The 21,148-nt window shown below is 43.4% G+C and overlaps 1 protein-coding gene across 1 annotated transcript in view; it reads right to left on the bottom strand.

The window, feature by feature from the left end:
- Window positions 1–320, bottom strand: part of TMEM106A (transmembrane protein 106A) — a 254,513-nt gene extending 254,193 nt beyond the window's left edge. Inside the window, exon 1 of the mRNA XM_069634207.1 lies at window positions 77–320. Coding sequence (XP_069490308.1) covers window positions 77–240 — 164 coding nt within the window. The 5' untranslated portion in view covers window positions 241–320. The remainder of the gene's footprint in view (window positions 1–76) is intronic.
- Window positions 321–21,148: the final 20,828 nt, after the last annotated feature.

Raw genomic sequence — 21,148 nt, 5'->3', positions numbered from 1 at the left:
TTTTTGGAGCATGGTGTTAAAGTCGGACTGCTTTCAACCCGCTAAGCTCATGGTCTCCTAGAACAACAAATAATACCTTTTTTGGGATACAGAAGGAGCAGACAAGCTGCTGAAATCCATCCCTGCAGAGAAGTATCCTGGCAGCAACGCCCGACATGGACACTGGCAGTAGTTGAAGTGCATGCCTTTTCCTTCTTCCCTGCTCTGCACAATGTGGTCGCCGTCGAGTACCATAATCATTTATATTGGTTTGCCATTTTTATTAGCTTGTTCTCTGTTCCTTTAATGAGACCAGTCCTCAAAAGTTGAATGTGATCCCTTGCGGGACCCCTCTGTAGACTTTATGTTGTGCATTATTCCGATGACCACTGAGACCCCCTCACCGAATTGACGCAGACTCTCGGGGTTGTTACCAGTTATGGACAAATGTTTTTCATGTGGCTGTTGATACACAATGTGGGTACTTCCTTCTCCTGTATCTCCGTGTTGTTTGTACAAGAATTGAAACAAATCTTAAATTAAATCCCGTTCCTTCGTTACTTGATTGCATAGTTGTACAACTGAGCATGGATAAACGTGGGAATCTATCAGGAAACGTTTCAGCAGAATTGCCCTTTTTACTTGAGAGAACCCCGCCCCCCAAATCATCCACAGCGGCCCAATTAAATCACATAAGAAACAAAAAAAACTATTGGACATGCGTCACTGACTATTAAACTAACGCACCTGGGTGTACGCCTTGGCTGCCTCCCGCAGAGCCGTAAACAAGTGTTAACTGGTTGGTTGGCGTATGTAATGCAAGGAAAGCACAACCCGTGCTGTTCTGGAGAGGTAGTGGCAAGTAACTTCCCATCAGAGAAACGGACCCTCCAACGCTCCGCCTCCTCTTCCTCGTTACGTGAGTTGCACGTTATGATCAGTCACTGTAAAGCAGGCTACGGACTATGCTAACTCGTGAGCATTACAGATTATTACCCAAGAGGAAAAGAAGGAAGCAAAGCGAGTGTAGCTGCTGAGAACGGAGGAACACCGCATTCCTCCAAGATTGAGCACTAGGATTTATAACGGCGACCAGGGCTTTAAGTGGGGTAAGAAATCGAGGGGGGAGGGGACTCATTCGGGGGCGTGCCTTGTGGGAGGGGCGTGGCCTAAAAAGTACACAAATCGTAGTGTATACACACAAATATATGTAAATGTTATATATTTGTGTGTGTACCTTACTATGGTTTGTGTACTATGCAAGCCATCTTTTCTAAACATAGAAATATGTAACTTATTTCTACGTTTATACAAGATGGCTTGCAAAGTACACAAACCATAGTAAGGTACGCACACAACTATATAACATCTATATATATTTGTGTGCATACCCTTCGGTTTGACTAGTTTTCAGGCCGTCTTTTTTAAACATTTCGGGTTTATAAAAGATGGCTTTGAAAGTACACAATTCAAGCCACCTTTTATAAAGCTTTGACTACGGACAAAATTGTCCGTCGGCAAAGCTTTATAAAAGATGGCTTGAAATGTGTACTTTCAAAGCCATCTTTTATAAACCTCGAAAAATGTCGAGGAATCCCCAGGTTCGCTGAGGGTTAAAGACGCCTCGGCGACCTGGGGAAACAAAGGGACAGTAACTGCCTCTGGTGACCTCTCACGCGAGGGTTCACCAGACGCAGTTACTATGACTGACTGAAGTGGCAGCCAGTCACAGCGTCGCTGTGGCTGGCTGCCACTTCTGTCAGCTCGCCTGACTTCATTGCAGGCGCATCTCCCGCGGCGCAGCCCTGACGGGATAATGCATCCTGAGATTCCCGCCAATGTTGCGGTAGGAGGGGAGCCCCGGCAGGGCCCCAGCTCAGTCCCACTTTTTGGAGACTGCCGGGGCCCAGCCCTGGCAGGCCCCGGCCCACTTTAAGCACTGACAGTGACAATGAAAGAGGTTTCCTGGTGAATTTGACTTAAAACTAGTTTACATTTTGTGGCCGTTCCTGCGCAAAACGGAAAACAAGCATTATCATGGCCAACAATTTGGGTTTTTGTTTAGGCATGGGAAAGGCACTGTCGTAATGCTCCGATTACTTACCGATAATCTTCATTACACCGATTCCTACTCTTCCTCGTCCAAGTACCTAGCTTTGCATGCGTTCCATGCTCACAGGAACTCTTTCAAGCTGACTTCCTCTGGCCCCTCCCAGGAGATATAGCCTCTGACTCACCCACCACATGGCAGTACATCCAATGGGCACCTCCCGGCCATGGGCGAAAAGGAAGGGAAGTCCGTACTGGGACAGTGAATGAAGAGTAGAACTAGGAGTAATTATGATTACCAGTAATTAATCCGAGCATTACCTCCACGTCCCTCTTCCTCTTCTCAGTACTTACTTTTGAGTCGTACCAGAGCAGAAACCGGAATGATGCCCATGCCCACCACAAAAGACACAGACACCAAGGGTAATGCAAAACCAACCCAACACCGATTTATTCAAGGTATAGTAGAAAGGAAGCGGGCAGACCAAAGACCCCACCCTACATCAACCAAACACAGCCCCCAGAAGCCCCACACCAAAGGAACTAGACCTTGGCCCCTCCACATTGAGCTGGTAATATCTAATGAAGGTGTCAGATGTCCAGCAAAGGCACCTCCCCACCCCCCCACAAGCGCGCCCATTAGGCATCCACCCCTCTCGTGGACCCGCCCAGCAGGGCAGAGGTACGCAGACTCCTAGGCCTGCAAATACTTAATCCACCAGCTGATCATAGGAGTGAAAACCTGGCAGTCTAAGGGCCCTGCCCCAAAGGTGACCAAGAGATGATCAGGGAGACGAAAGGACTCCTTCTGGGAAAAATACTGCAAAACAGCCCGCTTGACATCCAGACAATGCCAAGCCAAATCCTCAGGAAAGGGCAGTGTAGTAGAGAAAGCCGGAAGAACCACCTTCTGAGACCGATGGAACAGAGAGGAGAGTTTAGGAACAAATGAACGGTCACACCGCAGCACCAGAGCCTCTCCCGGACCACCAGAAATGGAGGCCCCCACAAGAGGGCCCTAATTTCCCCCAAACGCAGAGCCGAAGTAACCGCAACTAAAAAGGTAATCTGCAGTGTCAACGCTATTGTCTTTGATTCACGGGTTGTGAAGAACTTCACTATTCTATACATAGAGCTTTGCTAACCGGCTCACAGCCGCTAGCTTGTTCCCCACAGATGTAACCATCACCTAAGTATGTATCTCAAATAGAGGGTGAATCACGTATCTCAAATAGAGGGTGAATCACTCTTAACTATGTGCAAATTACTTGTTTTCACCCACTATTTGGTTAACAAAGCTCCATGTATATAATAGTGAAGTTCTTCAGAACCTGTGAGTCATAGACAATAGCGTTGGGCTCTGCATGAAGAGCATTAAGGGTTGTTGCATGATTTCTAGCCTCCCATATACCCTTGTGCTCAAGTTGTATCAACTGTGTCTTTTGTTATTGATGTATTTTGCACTTTATGATCTTACTGATGCACATTGCACTTTATAGCGTTACTAACCACCACGTTAGTGGATTAAGTAGTATCATTTAAAATTTTGATGTACGTTGAAACAAAAATTGTGAATAAAATGTTTTTTGTTTTTTAATATACCTGTATGTTCTAATATTTAAGTGTGAATGCAGGACAAAGCCCCCCCCCACACCCCGTCCTAGTGGGGTCCAGGTACCGGGGAGCCTGTTCAGGGCTGGGCCACCTCACTCTTTCGCTTTGTTTAGTGTCTCATTAATTCTCAGAAGACTGCTTTGAAAAAACAATGGCAACAGTGCTGGTCAATGGGCCGGCTCTTGCTGATCCAGGCACCAGATGTCTCCCTGGATCTCAGACCTGGCCTGCGTCTGCCATGACCAGTCTTTGCCAAGCCCCCAGCTTTGCTGAGGGAAGGTTGGGGCTTGGTGATCTAATCTGCGCTGTTCTCCTCTCACCACCCGTCATTCGCACGTTTGCAGGCTTTATTTGCTCAGCCTGTTTTAACACAGGAATCAATGGGCCATGACTATCACTAGGATGGGGGCCACCAACGTTAAAAGCAAGTTTCCTACATGCTGGGCACACTATTGTTTTACAAATGTGCATCATACACTTTCATAATTTCCAAACTCAAAAATGCTGCCTAAACTTGCATTCACTAGTTTTCTTTGAAACGAGTTTCTTTTTTTTGTCAGACTACGACACAAATACCGTGTCATTTTTGTGTCCCTTCCTTTGTGTTTTATCACAGATTACATTTATAAAGATGTTATATGCTTGTCAAATTGCTTAATCACAAACTCCAAATTGCTCAATCACCTCCAAACTCCTCCCCCACCCCGGCCCTTGTGGTTCCCCCTTGAACTTTTTTCCATTTCCACCACTGACTGGCATGCACTTCGAATGCAATGTTTGATGGTAAGGCTTCTTAAAGAAAGCTCAAATAGTTCCCATGAGGAAGTGTTTTGGGCGGGGAGGGTCAGGAACTGGGTGGTAATAGCCATAGACCGTCAATGGGTGGGCAAATAACCAAACAATACCTACAAGCTGTGTTCTGCCTCACATGTCATTTCTTCCTATCCAATAGTTTAGGCATATAGGTTTTGCAAGCGACACCCAATGGCTCAAGCTAAAAAGGAGAGGTGGGTGCAGCAAAATGAATGCTAGCAATTCTCCTGCCTGCTCCCACTGACCTCTTAAAAAGGACAGACAATAGATGACAGGGCCATTTTGTGTAAGGTCAGTGGGAGAGGTGAGTGCATTGCTGACATTCATTTTGCTTCACGCGCCTGTCCTTTTTGTCTTATCCCATGGCGATGACCCCTGCTGGAAGCCCTTTTGCAATACAACCAGCTGCCGGCAGGAGGCGGCGTCACAGATTAAGAAACAAAACGAGAGGCGGGTGCAGCAAAATCTATTGTAGAAATGCATCCGCCTCTTCCACTGACCTCTTACAACCATGGGCGTAATTTTGGGGGGGACAGGGGAATCTGTCCCCCGCCCAACTTTCATGGCACACCATTTTGTCCCCACTCATTTGGCTGGGGCACCTTTTCTTCAGATGTCATGCCCCCCCCCAACATTTTCAGCAAAGTTACTCCACTTCTTAAACCCCCCCCATACCGCTTATGCCTCCAATCGCCCCATGCACCTCCCCATTGGAGTCTTTGAGCAAGGGATGGACAGAAAGATGGGAGAGTTGTAACACTTTTCTTCCGATAGAGGCTTTTTCGTCGCCTCTTGGGCCAAAATTGGATGCATGTGATGCATGACTTGTAAACTGTGCAGAACTTTTATCTGCATTAATGAGCTTGTGTTATGGTTTCTGTGTAGATACCACTCTTGCATGTTGGACTGCAACCATGTCACATGTATCTAGAGACGTTGCAACGCTTGAGAGTCAGCAGCCTGGGGAACAATTGGTTACTGCGTTGGGCTATTAGCTGAAAGGTTGTTTGTTCGAGCCTACCGTGGGACGTGGGTTTCTTTTATTTTATGTTCAACAATTGTCAGTTTTGCCGTCTTGTACGTTATAAAACTTCACCAAACATATTTGACAGTTCTTTGTTAAACTCGATCCTTCCACATGCAGATTTTAGCACAGCAACTACATATGAGAAAACGTCCCATTAATTCCTCTATGTCTCAGCCCTTTGTGATTTGGTGTCGGACTCCACGTTCCTTTATTTGACAAATAAATGCATTTTTCCATAAATAAACAAGTATTGGCAAAGTCAACAGATTTAGCTTTTCTGTAGGCATGGGATAGGCATTTTCCAAGCACTGTCCTAATTGGTTTTACTTGGCCATAAGATGGCTTGTACTTTGTTTAGGCATTACATATACCACGTCCCCAAATTAGATGCCACCTACCCCCTTGATTTCTTACCCTACTCAAAACACTGGTCGGTCCTGTGCAGAGGAGCAGCACATTGTCCTGTGCAAATAGTGATTTTGTTCAGGAGGAGGTAGGCTTGGTGAAATGTGATTAATAAGTCCAAAGTATGCAAAGGAACAGTAGTCCACTCAGTTGAGGACACAAATATATTAAGTGTTAAACACAAGACGGAATTAAGATCTGGATAAGAATTCTAGGTCTGACTCATGCGGCTAGGCTATAAATTTGATGGAAGAATAATTGACTCATTTACTGATTAACTTCATATTTGTGTTTCATTGGTATTTCTTTCTAGATTAGAACATGGTGCCGACATTTCTCCCATTTGGAGGCACGTGCTATTGTTTCACCCTTGCTTGGGCTTTCTCAAGGAACATTCGAATAAGTATAGTACGTAAATAATTTACCCCGATTCATGGGTTTGAAAATCGTCCAGAGAGGTGAATTTATATTCGATGACGCCTTTACTTAATAGAAATGTTTTCTCTCTCGTTTCGCATACATGTTTAACCTATTCAGGTTCTACAGTGTTATACAGTTAATTCATAGCACATAAAACATTAAATTTGTTTTTGCGAAATCATTGACAACAGGTTTTGCAAAGGTGGGAGGGAAGGAATGTGGAAAAGTCTGTTAGTACCTCTATTAAGGTTTATTTGCAGAAATCGCTTAAGTAAAATTTCAATTGTACCCACAGAGTCTCTCTTACCTATTGAAAGCTTTTTATACACGTTGTATTTTCCTTCTTAGGAACGGTAAATATGGGTTTATGTGCCTTTGGTGGTTCCTGAAATGAGTTGAAATTATTTAGAGCACTTGGGCCGGTTAATTAGTAAAGTACATATTTTAGCATATTGTTTAGACAATAAATTGTGTACCCAGATACCGTTCATTACTTGTGAGAGCCTAATAAATCCGCCTGCTCTAGATCATTTCACATAGTGCTTTTGTCTCTGTGATTTGTGCATTTCATTTGATTAGGTAAGTTGTCATCACGTGGTGAGTGAGATTTTTATAAAAAAGTAAAAAAAAGATATATTTTTGTGCCATCAAGTTCTAACAGTGGAGTTTGTTGAGCTTATATATAAATCGTGAGTCAAGACATAGTTAATAACCCGACTGTGTTTCCGGTGCGCTTTCCAGTATCGGGGAGTCTATTGATTTGAACTATGACTATGTAATTCCAAAGTTGCCGCATGCAGCTCAAGTGCTAAATTAGTTTCTTCATTGGATAATTAACCTGTGTATTTGGACATGGATTGAAAAAGTGTTTCTATTTACCGGGTATAAATTAGGGTGGGGTCTGATCCTGTGTAGTGCCAATTATTTTAAGAGCATCTAGTGTTCTGTTAATATACGGCACCTGTTGGGTTTAAAAGTAAAGCTTAGTTCACAATCATCACGTTCTGATTAAATACCGGTGAATACCTTGGGAGTTCGCTCGTTGGGAATTCTTACCTTTAATGGTTGCCTGCAGTTGTCTCTCTGTCTTAAAGGAGGGCAGCGCTCTGCGTTTTCATTTTGTTTTTTTATTTTTTATTGGGCATATGGTTAAAATACAAACCTTTATTCAATTATAATGCATCAAAACACATGGGTATGATAAAATCATTATATAAAAGAATGAGAAGCATTACAGCTTAAAACATAAAACAACAAGGAGGTGGCCAAAGACAACCAAATAACAAGAACTAAAATCACTATTATACACAATATAATAAATACATAGTCTATACATTTGATACATTGATGTAGTGCCACAGTCCATACATGAAAAGCCACTGCTACCAAAACAATGCTCAATGCATAGCGTAAAGTATTCCAAAATTGGTCACCCGCAATCGAAATTATGTTATGTACTAAATCCTCATAGCTGGCATAATAACATAATCCGAGAGTCTGACATTGTGTTAGTAAATTTGGTGCAGTTTCTGTATGAGCATTACAAAGTCTGCAAATTCTGTGGCAACGTGCCAAATGACACCATCTCCCCATGTGTTCTTGGGTCGGGAGAATGTTTAACCGTTAATGCAGTATAAATCGCTGTATATTAGTAGACAACATTTTAGTTAAGTAAGTCTGGAGCGACCCCTGACAGAAACCCTGAGTGGAATATACCTGATACATGGCCTTCTTATTTAAATACTGAATACTAGCGACAAAATCAAAATTACTGTTCGTCATTTTTAAAATACAGGAAGAATTGGGCAATTCCAATAGATCATACATATCGATATCAAGATTGGACATATGTTCCAGAGCAGTCTGTTTGAGCTGTACAAGGAATTTGTTCGAGGTGTTCCTCTTATATAATCTCGTAATGTAACTATACACATTCTCAACCTCTGTAAAACACATTATAAACCTATGAATATAAAATAAAATCACAAGAGACACAGAGATAGTAAACGAAAAACTCAGTTTTATTTTGCATGTGTTGGCTCATGTTCAACATGTCCCAAGGGAAGTAGTGAAGTGAGCTTGGGAGCGTTCGAGTTAAGCCAGCTAAGTGAGCTGGTCACTAACAAGCCATGGCCCCCCCTTTCTGCTGAAAATAAATCCACTATTTATACATGGTGGCAGTGACATACATTACATGCATAGAAGCATTTCAGACAAACATCATGCTTCTGGTTACGTACATACATTTCTCAGGTGCACTTCACCGCAGAGCCCACTGGAGAGAGGCCCCTCGGACGCCATCAACACCAGGCAGGAGCCTGTGTTCACCAGTGGCCATGCTTAAAAGGTAAGCCCATGAGGGCATTGAAGCACCATCACGAAGCATGCACTTTCTTGCATCCGGATCAATGTGTTGTTAAAAGCTGCACACTTTGTTTATTTTGCATCCGAACGCAACGCTGTAAAAAACGTTTATTATATGATCACCGCACCTAAGGGCCTGTGACTGCCCAGCTTTTCCTTTGCCCAACGTGCTCACGGCCAGTCCAAAATGGCCGCCCACTCACATTGGAGTGCCCCCTAACCTGCTAACCAGGCTGCAGTGGTAGCCGCATCCCCATTGGCCAGCTGCAGCCCTTACCAGGCCAATCCTAAGCCGGCAGGCGAAGGCCCGCACCTAAGGCCCTGTTGGCACCCCTGTTACAGCACCGGAGCACAAATAGAGGTACCCCCTTCAGACTCCACCCTGCATCTACCTAACAGAACTTGGACATGCCTACCAGTGTCCCTACTCTCACAGCCGTACCTGGTACTGCTCAGCCTAACGCTCTAACTGGCAGTATAAGCATCTCCACATCTAACACGCCAATGCTCACATGCGACCCATCGCCTGCAAAGACATACAAATGAAAAAGTAATGTTTATAATCTACCATAACTCCTGGCGAACTCCCACCTGTAAATCACACTCAGCCCACATGCACGTATTGCCATATTCTATGTACTGTTATTACCTTTGATTGTTGCATTTAGCATCTATCTGCCCAGCCATTTGATTGTTGCATTCAGTCTCTAGCTACACTGCCATTTGATTGTTACATTTAACCTCTAGCTGCACTGCCATTTGATTGTTACATTTAGCATCTATGTTGCATTTAGCATATATCTGCCCTGCCATTTGATTGTTGCATTTCACCTACACCCAACAGAATGAATGTACCTACCAGGCATCTTCTCAGCACTGCTGAGAGTAATTCTCCACCTTATCCACTCATTTAGCTATTCAAGCCTTACCCACAGGCACCATTCCTCCTACCATCATGTCTTATGCCTACCCTCTACCGACTACACTCACCATTACACCCACTTTGCCCCACCTCTCCACGCCATGTAGCCCATCCACCAGAAATGTCAGACTACGAGCCAGACTACCCAAACTATATGATCCTCATGCCAGGGATTCCACCCAGTCTAAACTGACTAACCGGACCCCACCTACGCACATAGTCACTCCCACCCACCGTCCCATGAACAAACCTAAGCATAACCTAACTAATACTACAACCAAGTATAAGCATCACAAAACAGCCACCATACCTACCCACACTAAAACTATTGGCCCGCCCATTAGAGGCACCCTAATTAATGTGGAATCTGTAGTAGCCCATGCCTCAGATATAGCAGACCTCATTCTAGAAGAAAAATTAGACTTTCTAGTCATCACCGAGTCCTGGCTCCATGCAGCCGCTGGCCCAGCTCTTTCGGTAGCTATCCCTGATGACTATACTATCATCCGAGCGAACTGAATAGAATCCAGAGGCGGAGGTCTTACCATAATTGCCAAAGCACACCTCAATATTAGACTTGACACCACAAACAACCTCACATCTTGCGAATCGCTTACAGCTAAACTGCCTACTGCCAATTCCCAAACTATCACCATTCACTTATTCTACATACCTCCTGGGCCCTTAGGCTCATTCGATGAAGACCTCACTACCATTCTTACTAACAACCTAAAAAATACTTCCCAGTGTCTCATTTTAGGAGATTTTAACTTAGGCCTAAAAGAACCCAAAGACTACCCTCATTGACAATACCCTGTCAGAATTAGGCTTTACCCAAAGAGTGTCCACCCCCACCCACAACAAAGGGAGAACCCTTGACCGGGTTGCAGACCACAACTGTGTGGCCTCCATCTCCCCTCAACCGTGGTCCGACCACCATCTCCTTACCTTTGCTCTCGAAGCCTCAAGCCCCATCTCCAATAACCCACTAGCCACAGCCACCCCTCCGAGAAGCAAGAAAAACATCACAGCGGAAAAACAAATCCCTCTCATTCTCCCAACCCTGAACCAACTCTCAGCAACCTCTAATCCTCACCACCTCATAGAGGGTTACAACAGAATCATGCGCTCCGCCTTAGACTCTATTGCACCGCTAAAACTGAGAAAAAGCAAACCCTTGGTTCTCTACCCACTTCGAAGCTCTCAGATTAGAGAAACGTAAAAAGGAACAAGCTTGGAGACGATCACCCTCAGACAGCAACAAGTTGATCCTCAGTAAAATAGCTGCCACATACAAAAAAGAAATCATAATCGCTAAACAATCCTATAACCAGAGAATATCACATGCCAAATCTAGTACTAAAGAATTGTTTACTATCATCAAAGGGCTGGAATCGCCCATCCCTGTCCCGGACACGTGTGAAAGATAAACAATGGTGCACCAGTGTCCAGAGCGCCATCTGCAACGAAGTCGCAGGCCTACAAACCAAAATTAATAACAAGAAAGTATCCATAACCAACTCCACCAACACCCCTCCCCGCCCCACACCCCATAACCCTACACCCAACCAACTCTCCCACTTCAGCTTCTCCAAAGTCTCCACACTAGAAGTGGAAAAAATTATCCTCGGCCTCAAACCTTCAAACTGCCAGGGCGACCCCTGCCTCTCACAAATCATTAAAGATGCAGCAAGAGACCTCACCATTCATTTCCAAACTCATCAACGCCTCCTTCTCTTCAGGCATCATCCCCAACAATCTTAAAGAGTCCTGGGTTCTCCCTTTACTCAAAAAACCCTCCCTAGACCCATCTATACCCACTAACTACAGACCCATCACCACCGTCCCCTTCCTGCTCAAAATATTAGACAAGACAGCTTATCTACAAATACGACAATACCTTGAACTAAACCATCTCCTGGGAATCCGGCAATCGGGCTTTAGACCCCAACACGGGACAGAGACTGCTTTCATTGATCTCAAGGCTCAAATCGACACCCTTAGACTCAGCAGCCCATTTCTCTCAAGAAGCCATCGGTTGGATTGAGTCCTTCCTGAACAACAGGTCTATGTGCGTCTTCTCTACCTCGGCATCCGCTGACCCAATCCCCATCACTTGCGAGGTCCCTCAGGGGTCATGTGACTCCCCACATTGTACAACATGTTCACGAAGCCCCTGTTTGATGATCTAGATGGTCTGGGTATCACCTACACTAATTAAGCCGATGATACCCAGATCCTCATCCCGTTGTCGGGAGATTACAACAAGAATTTGGCCTTGGTGAACAGGGGGTACCTCATCCAGGCATGGATGGCCTCCCACAGCCTATGCCTGAATGATGACAAGACCGAACTCGTTATCCTCGGCTCCACCACTAAGTTCAACAAACTGGATCACAACTACACTAGCTTCATCATAGATGGCAACTCCATCAAGGTAGCCAAGGAAGTTAAAACTCTAGGAATCTATCTAGACTCTTTCCCTTTCCTTCCGCAAACAGGTTAGCTCCATGGCCTCCTCCACAGCCCACACATTCAAACTAATAAGAGCTGCCAAACCATTCCTCTCCTCCCAGAGCTGTACCACCTTAGCCAGAGCCCTTATACTATCAAAACTGGACTATTGTATTGCCCTTTACGTAGGAGCCAACAAATATGTTACAAATAAAATCTAGACTGCAAAACAATGCTCTCAGAGCAGCGCTTAGCATTCCCAAGAGAGAACACATTTCCAACATCAGGAGAGCCCAAAATTGGCTCACCACCACTGACAAAATCCTGCTCAAAGTAGCCTCCTTAACCCATAAACGCCTCAACAATGCAGCCCCTGCTACTTAGTCGACAGAATAAAAAGATACACCCCCAACCGACTTACCAGAACTGCTAATGCCAACTTGCTCTCAGTTCCCAGGTTCAAACAAACCCAAAACGGGTGGCAACAGCTTCCAGGTGAAAGCAGCCCAACGCTGGAACTCCCTACCACCTTCCTTAAGGACACCTCAAATTTACCCCCACTTTAGATGCAATTACATTCAGTGGATAAAAGACAATGACCGATAATTCCCCTTGCCTATCTTATGCATACATGCAAATATGTATATTTTTAAACTGTTTACCACAGCATCTGTCGCAACTGCTTTAACCTGTGTACACACTGTAATTATCGTACAGCACTGTAACCAAGCTGAGAATAACCCTGCTGCTCCTGCGCCCTTATACCTTCAGGTCTGGCGCGCAATATAAATGAATAAACATAAACATATTCTGTCATGAACAGATATTCTGGGAAAACATATATTTGTCAGCAGTTGGCTTACAAGTACATCATGAGCATTATAAATTCATAAAATCACATGCAGTTCCGGAACCAAAAAGACATTCTCAGTTAAATGATCTTTGTTTTAGTAACCAAAGGTTACTCTGTGCTGAAAATAGCTGGGAGTCTGCCAAAAGACTTCTAATAACATCTCTACGATTGTGTTCAGCTGCGTTCAGCATTTATCCTGAACACATTTCCCTGCACACTCAGCAAAGCTTGATTCATAATGGACAAAAACAGACCACATTATAATATGGAGTTTATCTGAATGAAAAATGGAGTAGTTTATGCTAACCAAGAAAATGCAGACGCACAAACGCACCTTTTAGCATGAGCTAATCAATTCTAGGACAGTAATGCTGGGCAGTAGTGTAAAGGATACGGTGCATTGTCATCAGGCAAGTTACATGATGAGAGGTCAGTCAAAACAGGGATAAAATAAGCGGGAAGTGTAGCTAGATACTAAGGCAGTAACATAGATGTCCTGTATGTTTGCCAGATCTCTGGAACATGTACATAACATGGAAACTAAAACAGGGAAGCATTGTATACAGAGACAACATCCTAGGATGATGCCGTCAAGCACTGCAATGGTGACAAAAATGTTGTTGCTGTCATTCTATTTAGCTGAAAATACTGCTATAAAGGATGCAAAGCAAGCTGTGGACAAAAGCAGGATATATATATATCAACCTGGTGCTCAAGATGAAGAGGATCAAGCGTGTGTGTATATGTACGTGAAAAGAGAGAAAGCACAGCACAGTAGCTGTGATGGACGTCGGCAACAGTTCTGAGATGGTGTGCATTCTCTAGTACCCAAAAGAGAGTTATTATTAGACCAAGTATTACATATTTCTTTTCTCGCTGACCATGGTCTCCTGGACCTGATCATTTCTGTGGCAAAAGTGTCCATGTCCTCACTTGTGCGCAACCCAAAAATGGGCATAGTTTATCAGTGTCCGTTAAAAAGCCTCACTGATATAGGCTCTAGAAGTTCATCTGTGGGTGGCACCTGACCACATTTCCTTCCTTAATTCAAGTCCCCAGTTCCCTGTCCCTCTCTACCTCCAGGCGTCTTTGGGTGGGTATGGAGGGAGCACAAGTTGGTTTCTTGTGCGTGCTGCACAAATTGCTGCAACGCTTTCCTACCTCAATAGTTTTTCCCTATCTTTCCTTGGTACAGATAGTATCGTGTCACCTCAGGCACAGAGTGATATTTGAACAATTCAGGTATATTCAGATCTCAACAGACCCTCGGGTTGCTCAAAACCAGGGTCAGTATTTTTTTTCTTTCACTGAAAGGCACATACATATTTGGTACGTATTTCTCTGTCCCCTACCTCCTCCGTTACCCAGCTGTCATAGGGCAGAGGCAAAGGTGCTTCTTTCAGATGCGCAGCCTGGATTCAATTTCTTTTCTTCTTGCTGTCAATGCGAACAGCTTGTATAATGTATGTATGATAAACCTGTCAATTTCGGAGAACAGCAGGGAAGTACATCTCGCAATTGCAGGCAGTTTCTGCGAGCGTCTTGCACTTTGAGATTCGAGCCAGCCGCATCATTGCTGTGTACATTCTTAGGCGGAACTGTTATCATGCCCGGCACTCTGAGGCATTATGCATTCCACAGCTCTGCGATTGCTTGGCTTGGGTGTTCAGCTGTAGGCCAGTCTTCCTGCATCAGATGTATCTCAAGAAACCAAACAAAAGTGCAGTATCAGATTTGGCAGATATAGTTTAACTGTTTTCAAACAAGGCAAAGCCATTAATTCCTGCATTATACTGCATAAGCACTCTGCTTCACAATTTTATACGGGGTGAGACCTGTTCTAGTCTGTGTCGGAGACAGCAGTGCTAGTAGCTGAGTGTCAGGCCATTCCAATTTACTGCGTGCTAGTTCAGGAAGTGACAAAGGTGTGTCAAACAAATCAATTCTTTCTTTGCTCTCTTGTTCAGTGGTGTACACACAATCATGGTCGTCCTTATTCCCATAATTTTGCTCAGGGAGCGGTAAAAAGGTCAAGGTCAGCTGTGTCCAATAGGTTACATCTTGTGATCCTAATGTGTGCTGTGAACAGAGTAGGTTTGTATCTAGTAATTCGAACGGATGTGACATGTTTGGGTATGTAACGAGTAGACAGTCAGGCGGTGTTGAGAGAAATAAAAATGGGTTTTTATTCAGACTTAAAATAAAATAGCTTCACGCTGAATATTTTCTGCAATGTCCTTTGTGCTTAAGCTGGGTTTCTTCTCTGTTCTTTTCAGGGAATGTGGTAAGTACTTCTGGCAAGACTTCTCCTCCTAGTCCTCATACGCCCACCAGCCTTCAGTAGCTCCGGATGTTCTGTCTGGTTCGATCTGCAACAAAACTAAGAATGAACACACTCTTGCCTTCCAGTGTTGTCTTTATATAGGCAGAACTTAACAGGCCAATTAGTGTTCACTTCCTCCTCTATTCTATTTAAACTTCCCCAAGCCCCGCCCCTTTTTCCCTTGACCCATTGCAACTTGTCTTCCTCCTCGATCTCCATCCGCTACCTGTCCCAGTCTCCTCTGCCCAGGTAAGTGTTTAATTTCTCCCTGGAAGGGACTGTGTGTGTCTCTGTGAGACCCGTCCTTTTGGGCTGTTTTGTTATTGTGTCATGAAGTTGTTGTTTTATATTCCGCGGCTCCGATGCACTTATGTGGGCTGTTGATGCCGAGGCAGCCCCGCCTCTCACGGCTCGCGGTTCTTTGACTGCTGCCTGAGTCGAACGTTGGCTCCGCTGCTACTTCGCCTGAACATGGCATTACGGCTCGAGTGTGACCGCCCGGAGGTTCCATGTCTTCCTGACGACTGACAGAGTTGAACGTCGGCACCTCTGCCGTCTCGTATAAACGCGACGTTCCATCTCCTGTGTCCCCGTCTTGGAGCTCCACACTATATTTTCCTGTCTGTTTTTTTTCTCCAGGACTAGCGGTCTCCTGGCCCCACCATTCCCCAACCATGTGGGTCTCTGGGTTTCGGGCCCCTCCGTTGTAGAACCAACCCTCTTGACTGGTACAGGGTAGTATTCTGTTTAGTAACGCATCAACGGAGTGTGGCACCATGGTTAAGGAGTGACCGAAAACCATGCCTTCACTTTGTTTGCATAACGCAATGGCTGTAGCTACTGGTCCAAGACATTTGGGTAGCGAATACGCAACAGGACCCAATGTGAAGGAAACATATCCCCACAGTCTATTTTTCCCACCATGTTCCTGGGTTAGTACTGCCAAAGCACATCCATCTTTTACATATACAAACAAGACAAACTTGTAAACATAAGAAGTTTCCAAGACTGGAGCGCAAAACAAAACAGTTTTTAGTGTGACAAGTGTTCCGTTTGTGAGCATCCCATTGCAATAGTAATGTAACATGTACTTTCTCAAGAGCAAGGCTCCTTCCCTCCTTCAACAAGAGGTACCCTACATATGCTACCTCATGTTGACAATGTTGATATTTTTTCAAAGAAACTTTGTGACCTGTATTCACAATATTCTTTAGTAAACCAATAGTGCCCTTCTGGCATTCTTCACAGGAGTCTGCTGCAACTAGTAACAATGTGCAGTATTGTGGCAACTGTAATGCATCAAACCATACTCTAAGCGCTCTGCTGTAAATGCTAGTACTCTCAGTGTATCCTTGGGCTATTCTGGTGAAGTGAATGCATCAATCACAGAAAAGTATGTTTTTTGAGCAGGGATCAGGGTCAATTTGGTGGTAATGTCAGAGACAATTTGAAATAGTGACACAACTATTTTGTCAATTGCTCTTAAATTAATTGCAAAACAGTAGGGCAAAATGTTGTCACCCTGACAGGGCAATATCTGGAACCAATGAGTGATTAATGGAGCATTTTTGTGGCCCTGTATCTATCAAAAATGGGTGTGCCCTTTGTAGCTATTGTTCTTGGGTGACCCCTATTTTCTTATTCTTTTATTATTTACTATTTATCTGTTTTTCCTTTGCTCTGCACTTTCCACTGCTCCCCTCCCATCCTTGTACTTCTCCCCCCTTTTCCCTCTCCCATACACTTGCACGTTCTCAATGTCACTGGGCCTAGTAAGATCGTTGTTTTTGTTTCTCCCCTGTATCCCTCCCTTGCCCTGTCGTGCTCTGAAACACATGTGTATGAGTGCGATATAAATAAAAAATAAAATAAAATCAAAACTGACTGGTGGACTGACTTTTGCGATATAAATAAAAAATAAAATAAAATCAAAACTGACTGGTGTACTGACTTTGGGACCACATCCCAATTGTCCAACATACTCCTCAATCTCCCCTGTATTGCTCTTAGTTCACTGAGGTAGGGGGCCATTATTATTTAATTTTCTAACCCGGTGGGGTTTTCTTATCATATCAAAATTCTGTACAAGACGTATGAATTTATCTAACATCAAGCATCTTTAAAAAAACTATTCTAGCCTGACAAAATATATGCATATATTTTTCAAACAAATAAACAACTTGTAGCTAGCTCAACTAATATCAAAGAGAGACAATGCTATCTTCCATCAATCGAAAACTCAATCTCCGTGCTTGGTGATCTTCAAAAGATGCAAAACAGCATCACGGCTGCAACAGTTCAAAAACCGTTGCCGGAGATTATCGGTTTGCTGACACATGGATCAGGAGTAGCAACTGCAAGTAACTTAGTTCTACTTGGCAAGGATCCCTGGTACTCTGATCCAAATGCCGTCCTCGATCATCCTTGTCTCTTCGGGCGCCATTTGTAAGACACAAAATTATAAACCTTGAATATATAATAAGATCGCAGGAGACACAGAGATAGTAAACGAAAAACACAGTTTTATTTTGCATGTGTTGGCTCATATTCAACACGTCCCAAGGGAAGTAGTGAAGTGATCTCGGGAGCGTTCGAGCTAAGCCAGCTAAGTGAGCTGCTCACTAACAAGCAAAGGCCGCCCCCTTTCTACTGAAAAGAAATCCATCCTTTATACATAGTGGCAGTGACATACATTTCATGCGTAGAAGCATTTCAGAGAAACATCATGCTTCTGGTTACGTACTTACATTTCTCATGTGAATAAACTGTCATGTACAGATTCTGGGAAAATATAATATTTATCAGCAGTTGGCTTATAAGTACATCATGAGCATTATAAGTTCATAAAATCATATGCAGTTCCTGAACCAAAAAGACATTCTCAGTTAAATAATCTTTGTTTTAGTAACCAAAGGTTACTCTGTGCTGAAAATAGCCAGAAGTCTTTCAAAAGACACGCTCTTCTAATAACATCTCTTCGCTTGTATTCAGCAGCGTTCAGCATTTATCATGAACCCATTTCCCCGCGCACTCAGCAAAGCCTGATTCACAATGGACAAAAATGGACCACATTATAATATGGAGTTTAGTTGAATGAAAAATGGAGTAGTTTATGCTAACCAAGAAAATGCAGATTCACACCTCCACTGGTGCACAATATATCTCAAGAAATAGTTTGCATCTCAGATGTAACCAAAGTGAGCAGATAGACAAAATAGATCACAACAATTTGGCTTCTAAGCTGTCCATCCATTTCGTCATGATTAGGGAAAATAGCAGAGCCATACAGAATCATGGGTATGATGCTTTTACAGTATATTTTGACCTTTCCCTCCACATTGTTGCCTCCTTTGTTACTTATAAATGACCTGATCATGTGCCACATTGTTTTCGTATGCATAGTCACCATACCTTTGAAATGTCAAAGTATTATAAAGAGAAACACTAAGATATGAATAACTATCTACTACTTTCAACAGGTTCCCAAAATAACACCAATTAAACTTATATTTCGGAATCCTTTTTTCCCCAAATACCAGTATCTTCCTTTTTAGCGCTATTGACATGCAGGTCATTTGCCCGAGCATAAACAGCCAGGGCATCTACTGGTCTCTGCAGAACGATAGGAGTGCGGTCCAATATAATCGTGTCATCAGCATATCCAATCCAGGACACTGGTACCATACCAATACGTGGAGCGAAGTTATGTACTGCGCCAATACAGGCACCCATATCTGCAACATACAGATTGTATATAAATGGGGCCAAGCAACAACCCTGTTTCAAACCCGTGTTTTTTGGTATATACTCAGTAACTTTGCCCTGCTAGTTAACCCAAAGCGAAACTGTGGTGTCAGTATACAGGGCAACAATGAAATATAAGAAGGAGCGATCCATATCCCAGCTACTCAATTTAGCCCATAGTCAGTTACGGTAAACTGAATCGAAAGCTTTTGAAAAATCTACAAATCACATGTAGATGTTCCCATAGGTTTCATCCTGGCAATGGCTAATGATAGTTTATAGGGTACTGAGATTATGCAGCGAGCCATGTGAGTTGCAAAATCCGGTTTGAAATGGGGACAGCAAGTTCCTAGACATAGCCCATTCAGATCATTTTCCCTGCAATATACATAGAAACATTTTTGAGCTAATATCTAATATGGCCAATAGCCTATAATTTTCATTATTGTTTCGATCACCCTTTTTAAACACAGGAATGTGGATTGATTTATGCCAGCTAGACGTAGTAAACCGGTACTACTGATCATGTGCTGTGCTGTGATCATAGGGTATTGGAGTCTGGCTATACACTGGCTTATTATACAGCGCTAAAATAGCTTCTGTCAAGCCTGCCACATTGATAGTATTCTTTTCATTTCTACTTGTGCCATTGGCGAAAGATCGAAACAAAGACCAACATTTTCTGTCATCATTACCATGTAGACGTTGGAAAAGCCCTTTCCAGTGTACATTATTCTTAGAAAATGTATGGTTTGTACCCCAGTTTTTATATCTAGTAGAAAGGAGAACAAGTAGCCTTTTTTTATCTCTCGGACTATGGTGCTTTGATTTCTTGATGGAACTGGAATTTTTCTGATATGATTTTTTTCTTAGCATGCACTGCAATGTCAAAGTTGTTAACATGTGTATTGGGTCGTATAGTTAACTTACAAGATAATTGCAGCTGATTATTTAAGAAGCACATGATATTAGATATGTCCCAACCTTGTTTAACAAGCCACTATGTTAAAATGGGTGGTCGACTCTTAATAAATGTACTAACCTTTTCAGCTTTGCGATTGTTCAGCACTATGCGGTTACCTTGAGGATTGACCAATACCGAGACCGGTAGACACTTGGGGCCTGATTCACAGAAGTGTCTTATAATGGCACAATCCCATCAGAAAACGTTCTGTGAATCTGGCCCTTAGGCTGTTGACTGGAAGGTACATTCAAAGCATCTCAAGTAGCATGGTCAATAATGACGTTAAACATGGTATTGAATGACTCGCATTGTTCAGCGTTATACCTGTCTACAAACACATACTCTAAGTTAGAATGACTAGTACCATTTGACCATGTGCCTTTCGTGCACCCATCCTTACGGACGCTTACATTCAAACAAATATCTTGTGTCAGGACCAACCTCAACCACATATAATCCGAGGTCGTACGAAAACATACGTTTACTGATTTTCCATCATCAATCTCAGAGTGATTACCATATAGCTCATGTAGCAAACTAGAGGTGTTCAGATCACCATCTATAAAAACACCACTCGTAGGGTGCCTATCCTGCCAAAGTGCGATGGTATCTTAAATATTAGCCACAAAATCCCTTGTCTCAGCCCCACCCGGAGGATCATAGATGTTAATAATAAGAAGGTGGCGTCTGATGTTTAGTAAGGAGGCAGCCATGATATAGATGGAGAGCCTGGCCATGGTATCTTCCTTTAGTGTATACTTTACCAAGGCACCAATAGCCAGGCCACCACTAGGTCTACCCTTGGTACCACCTTTGGCTGCCATATGTAATACATTATAGCCATCAATAAAGAAAGCCTTTTTTGTCCAAGTCTCCTGAAAGATAAAGATATCACAGTTTTTTATGTTTGACCTGCCCACAGGATGGACAAGAAAGGAACGGAAACCCGGGTGTTCCAGCAAAGCCATTTATCGAGACATTATACAACCAAGGTCAATGATTATTCTGGGGCCTACAATTTTGTCATTATTACTTACTACACAGTGTGTGGGAAGTTGCATGCACGCACATTGTTTAACAGGATTAGACAGTATGTTCGACATTGGTGTAGACCTCTCTCTCAAGTGCACGATAGTACTGACTGCCTACATGGCTTGTTGGTATTTTATCCCATCAGACACATTACAAATGGTGAGCTTGGAGCCCACCCCATACAG

The sequence above is a fragment of the Ambystoma mexicanum genome, chromosome 13 (genome assembly GCF_040938575.1).
Source record: "Ambystoma mexicanum isolate Mex_15411 chromosome 13, UKY_AmexF1_1, whole genome shotgun sequence".
Taxonomy (NCBI): Eukaryota; Metazoa; Chordata; class Amphibia; order Caudata; family Ambystomatidae; genus Ambystoma; species Ambystoma mexicanum.
This window is presented reverse-complemented; position numbering and strand designations above follow the sequence as displayed.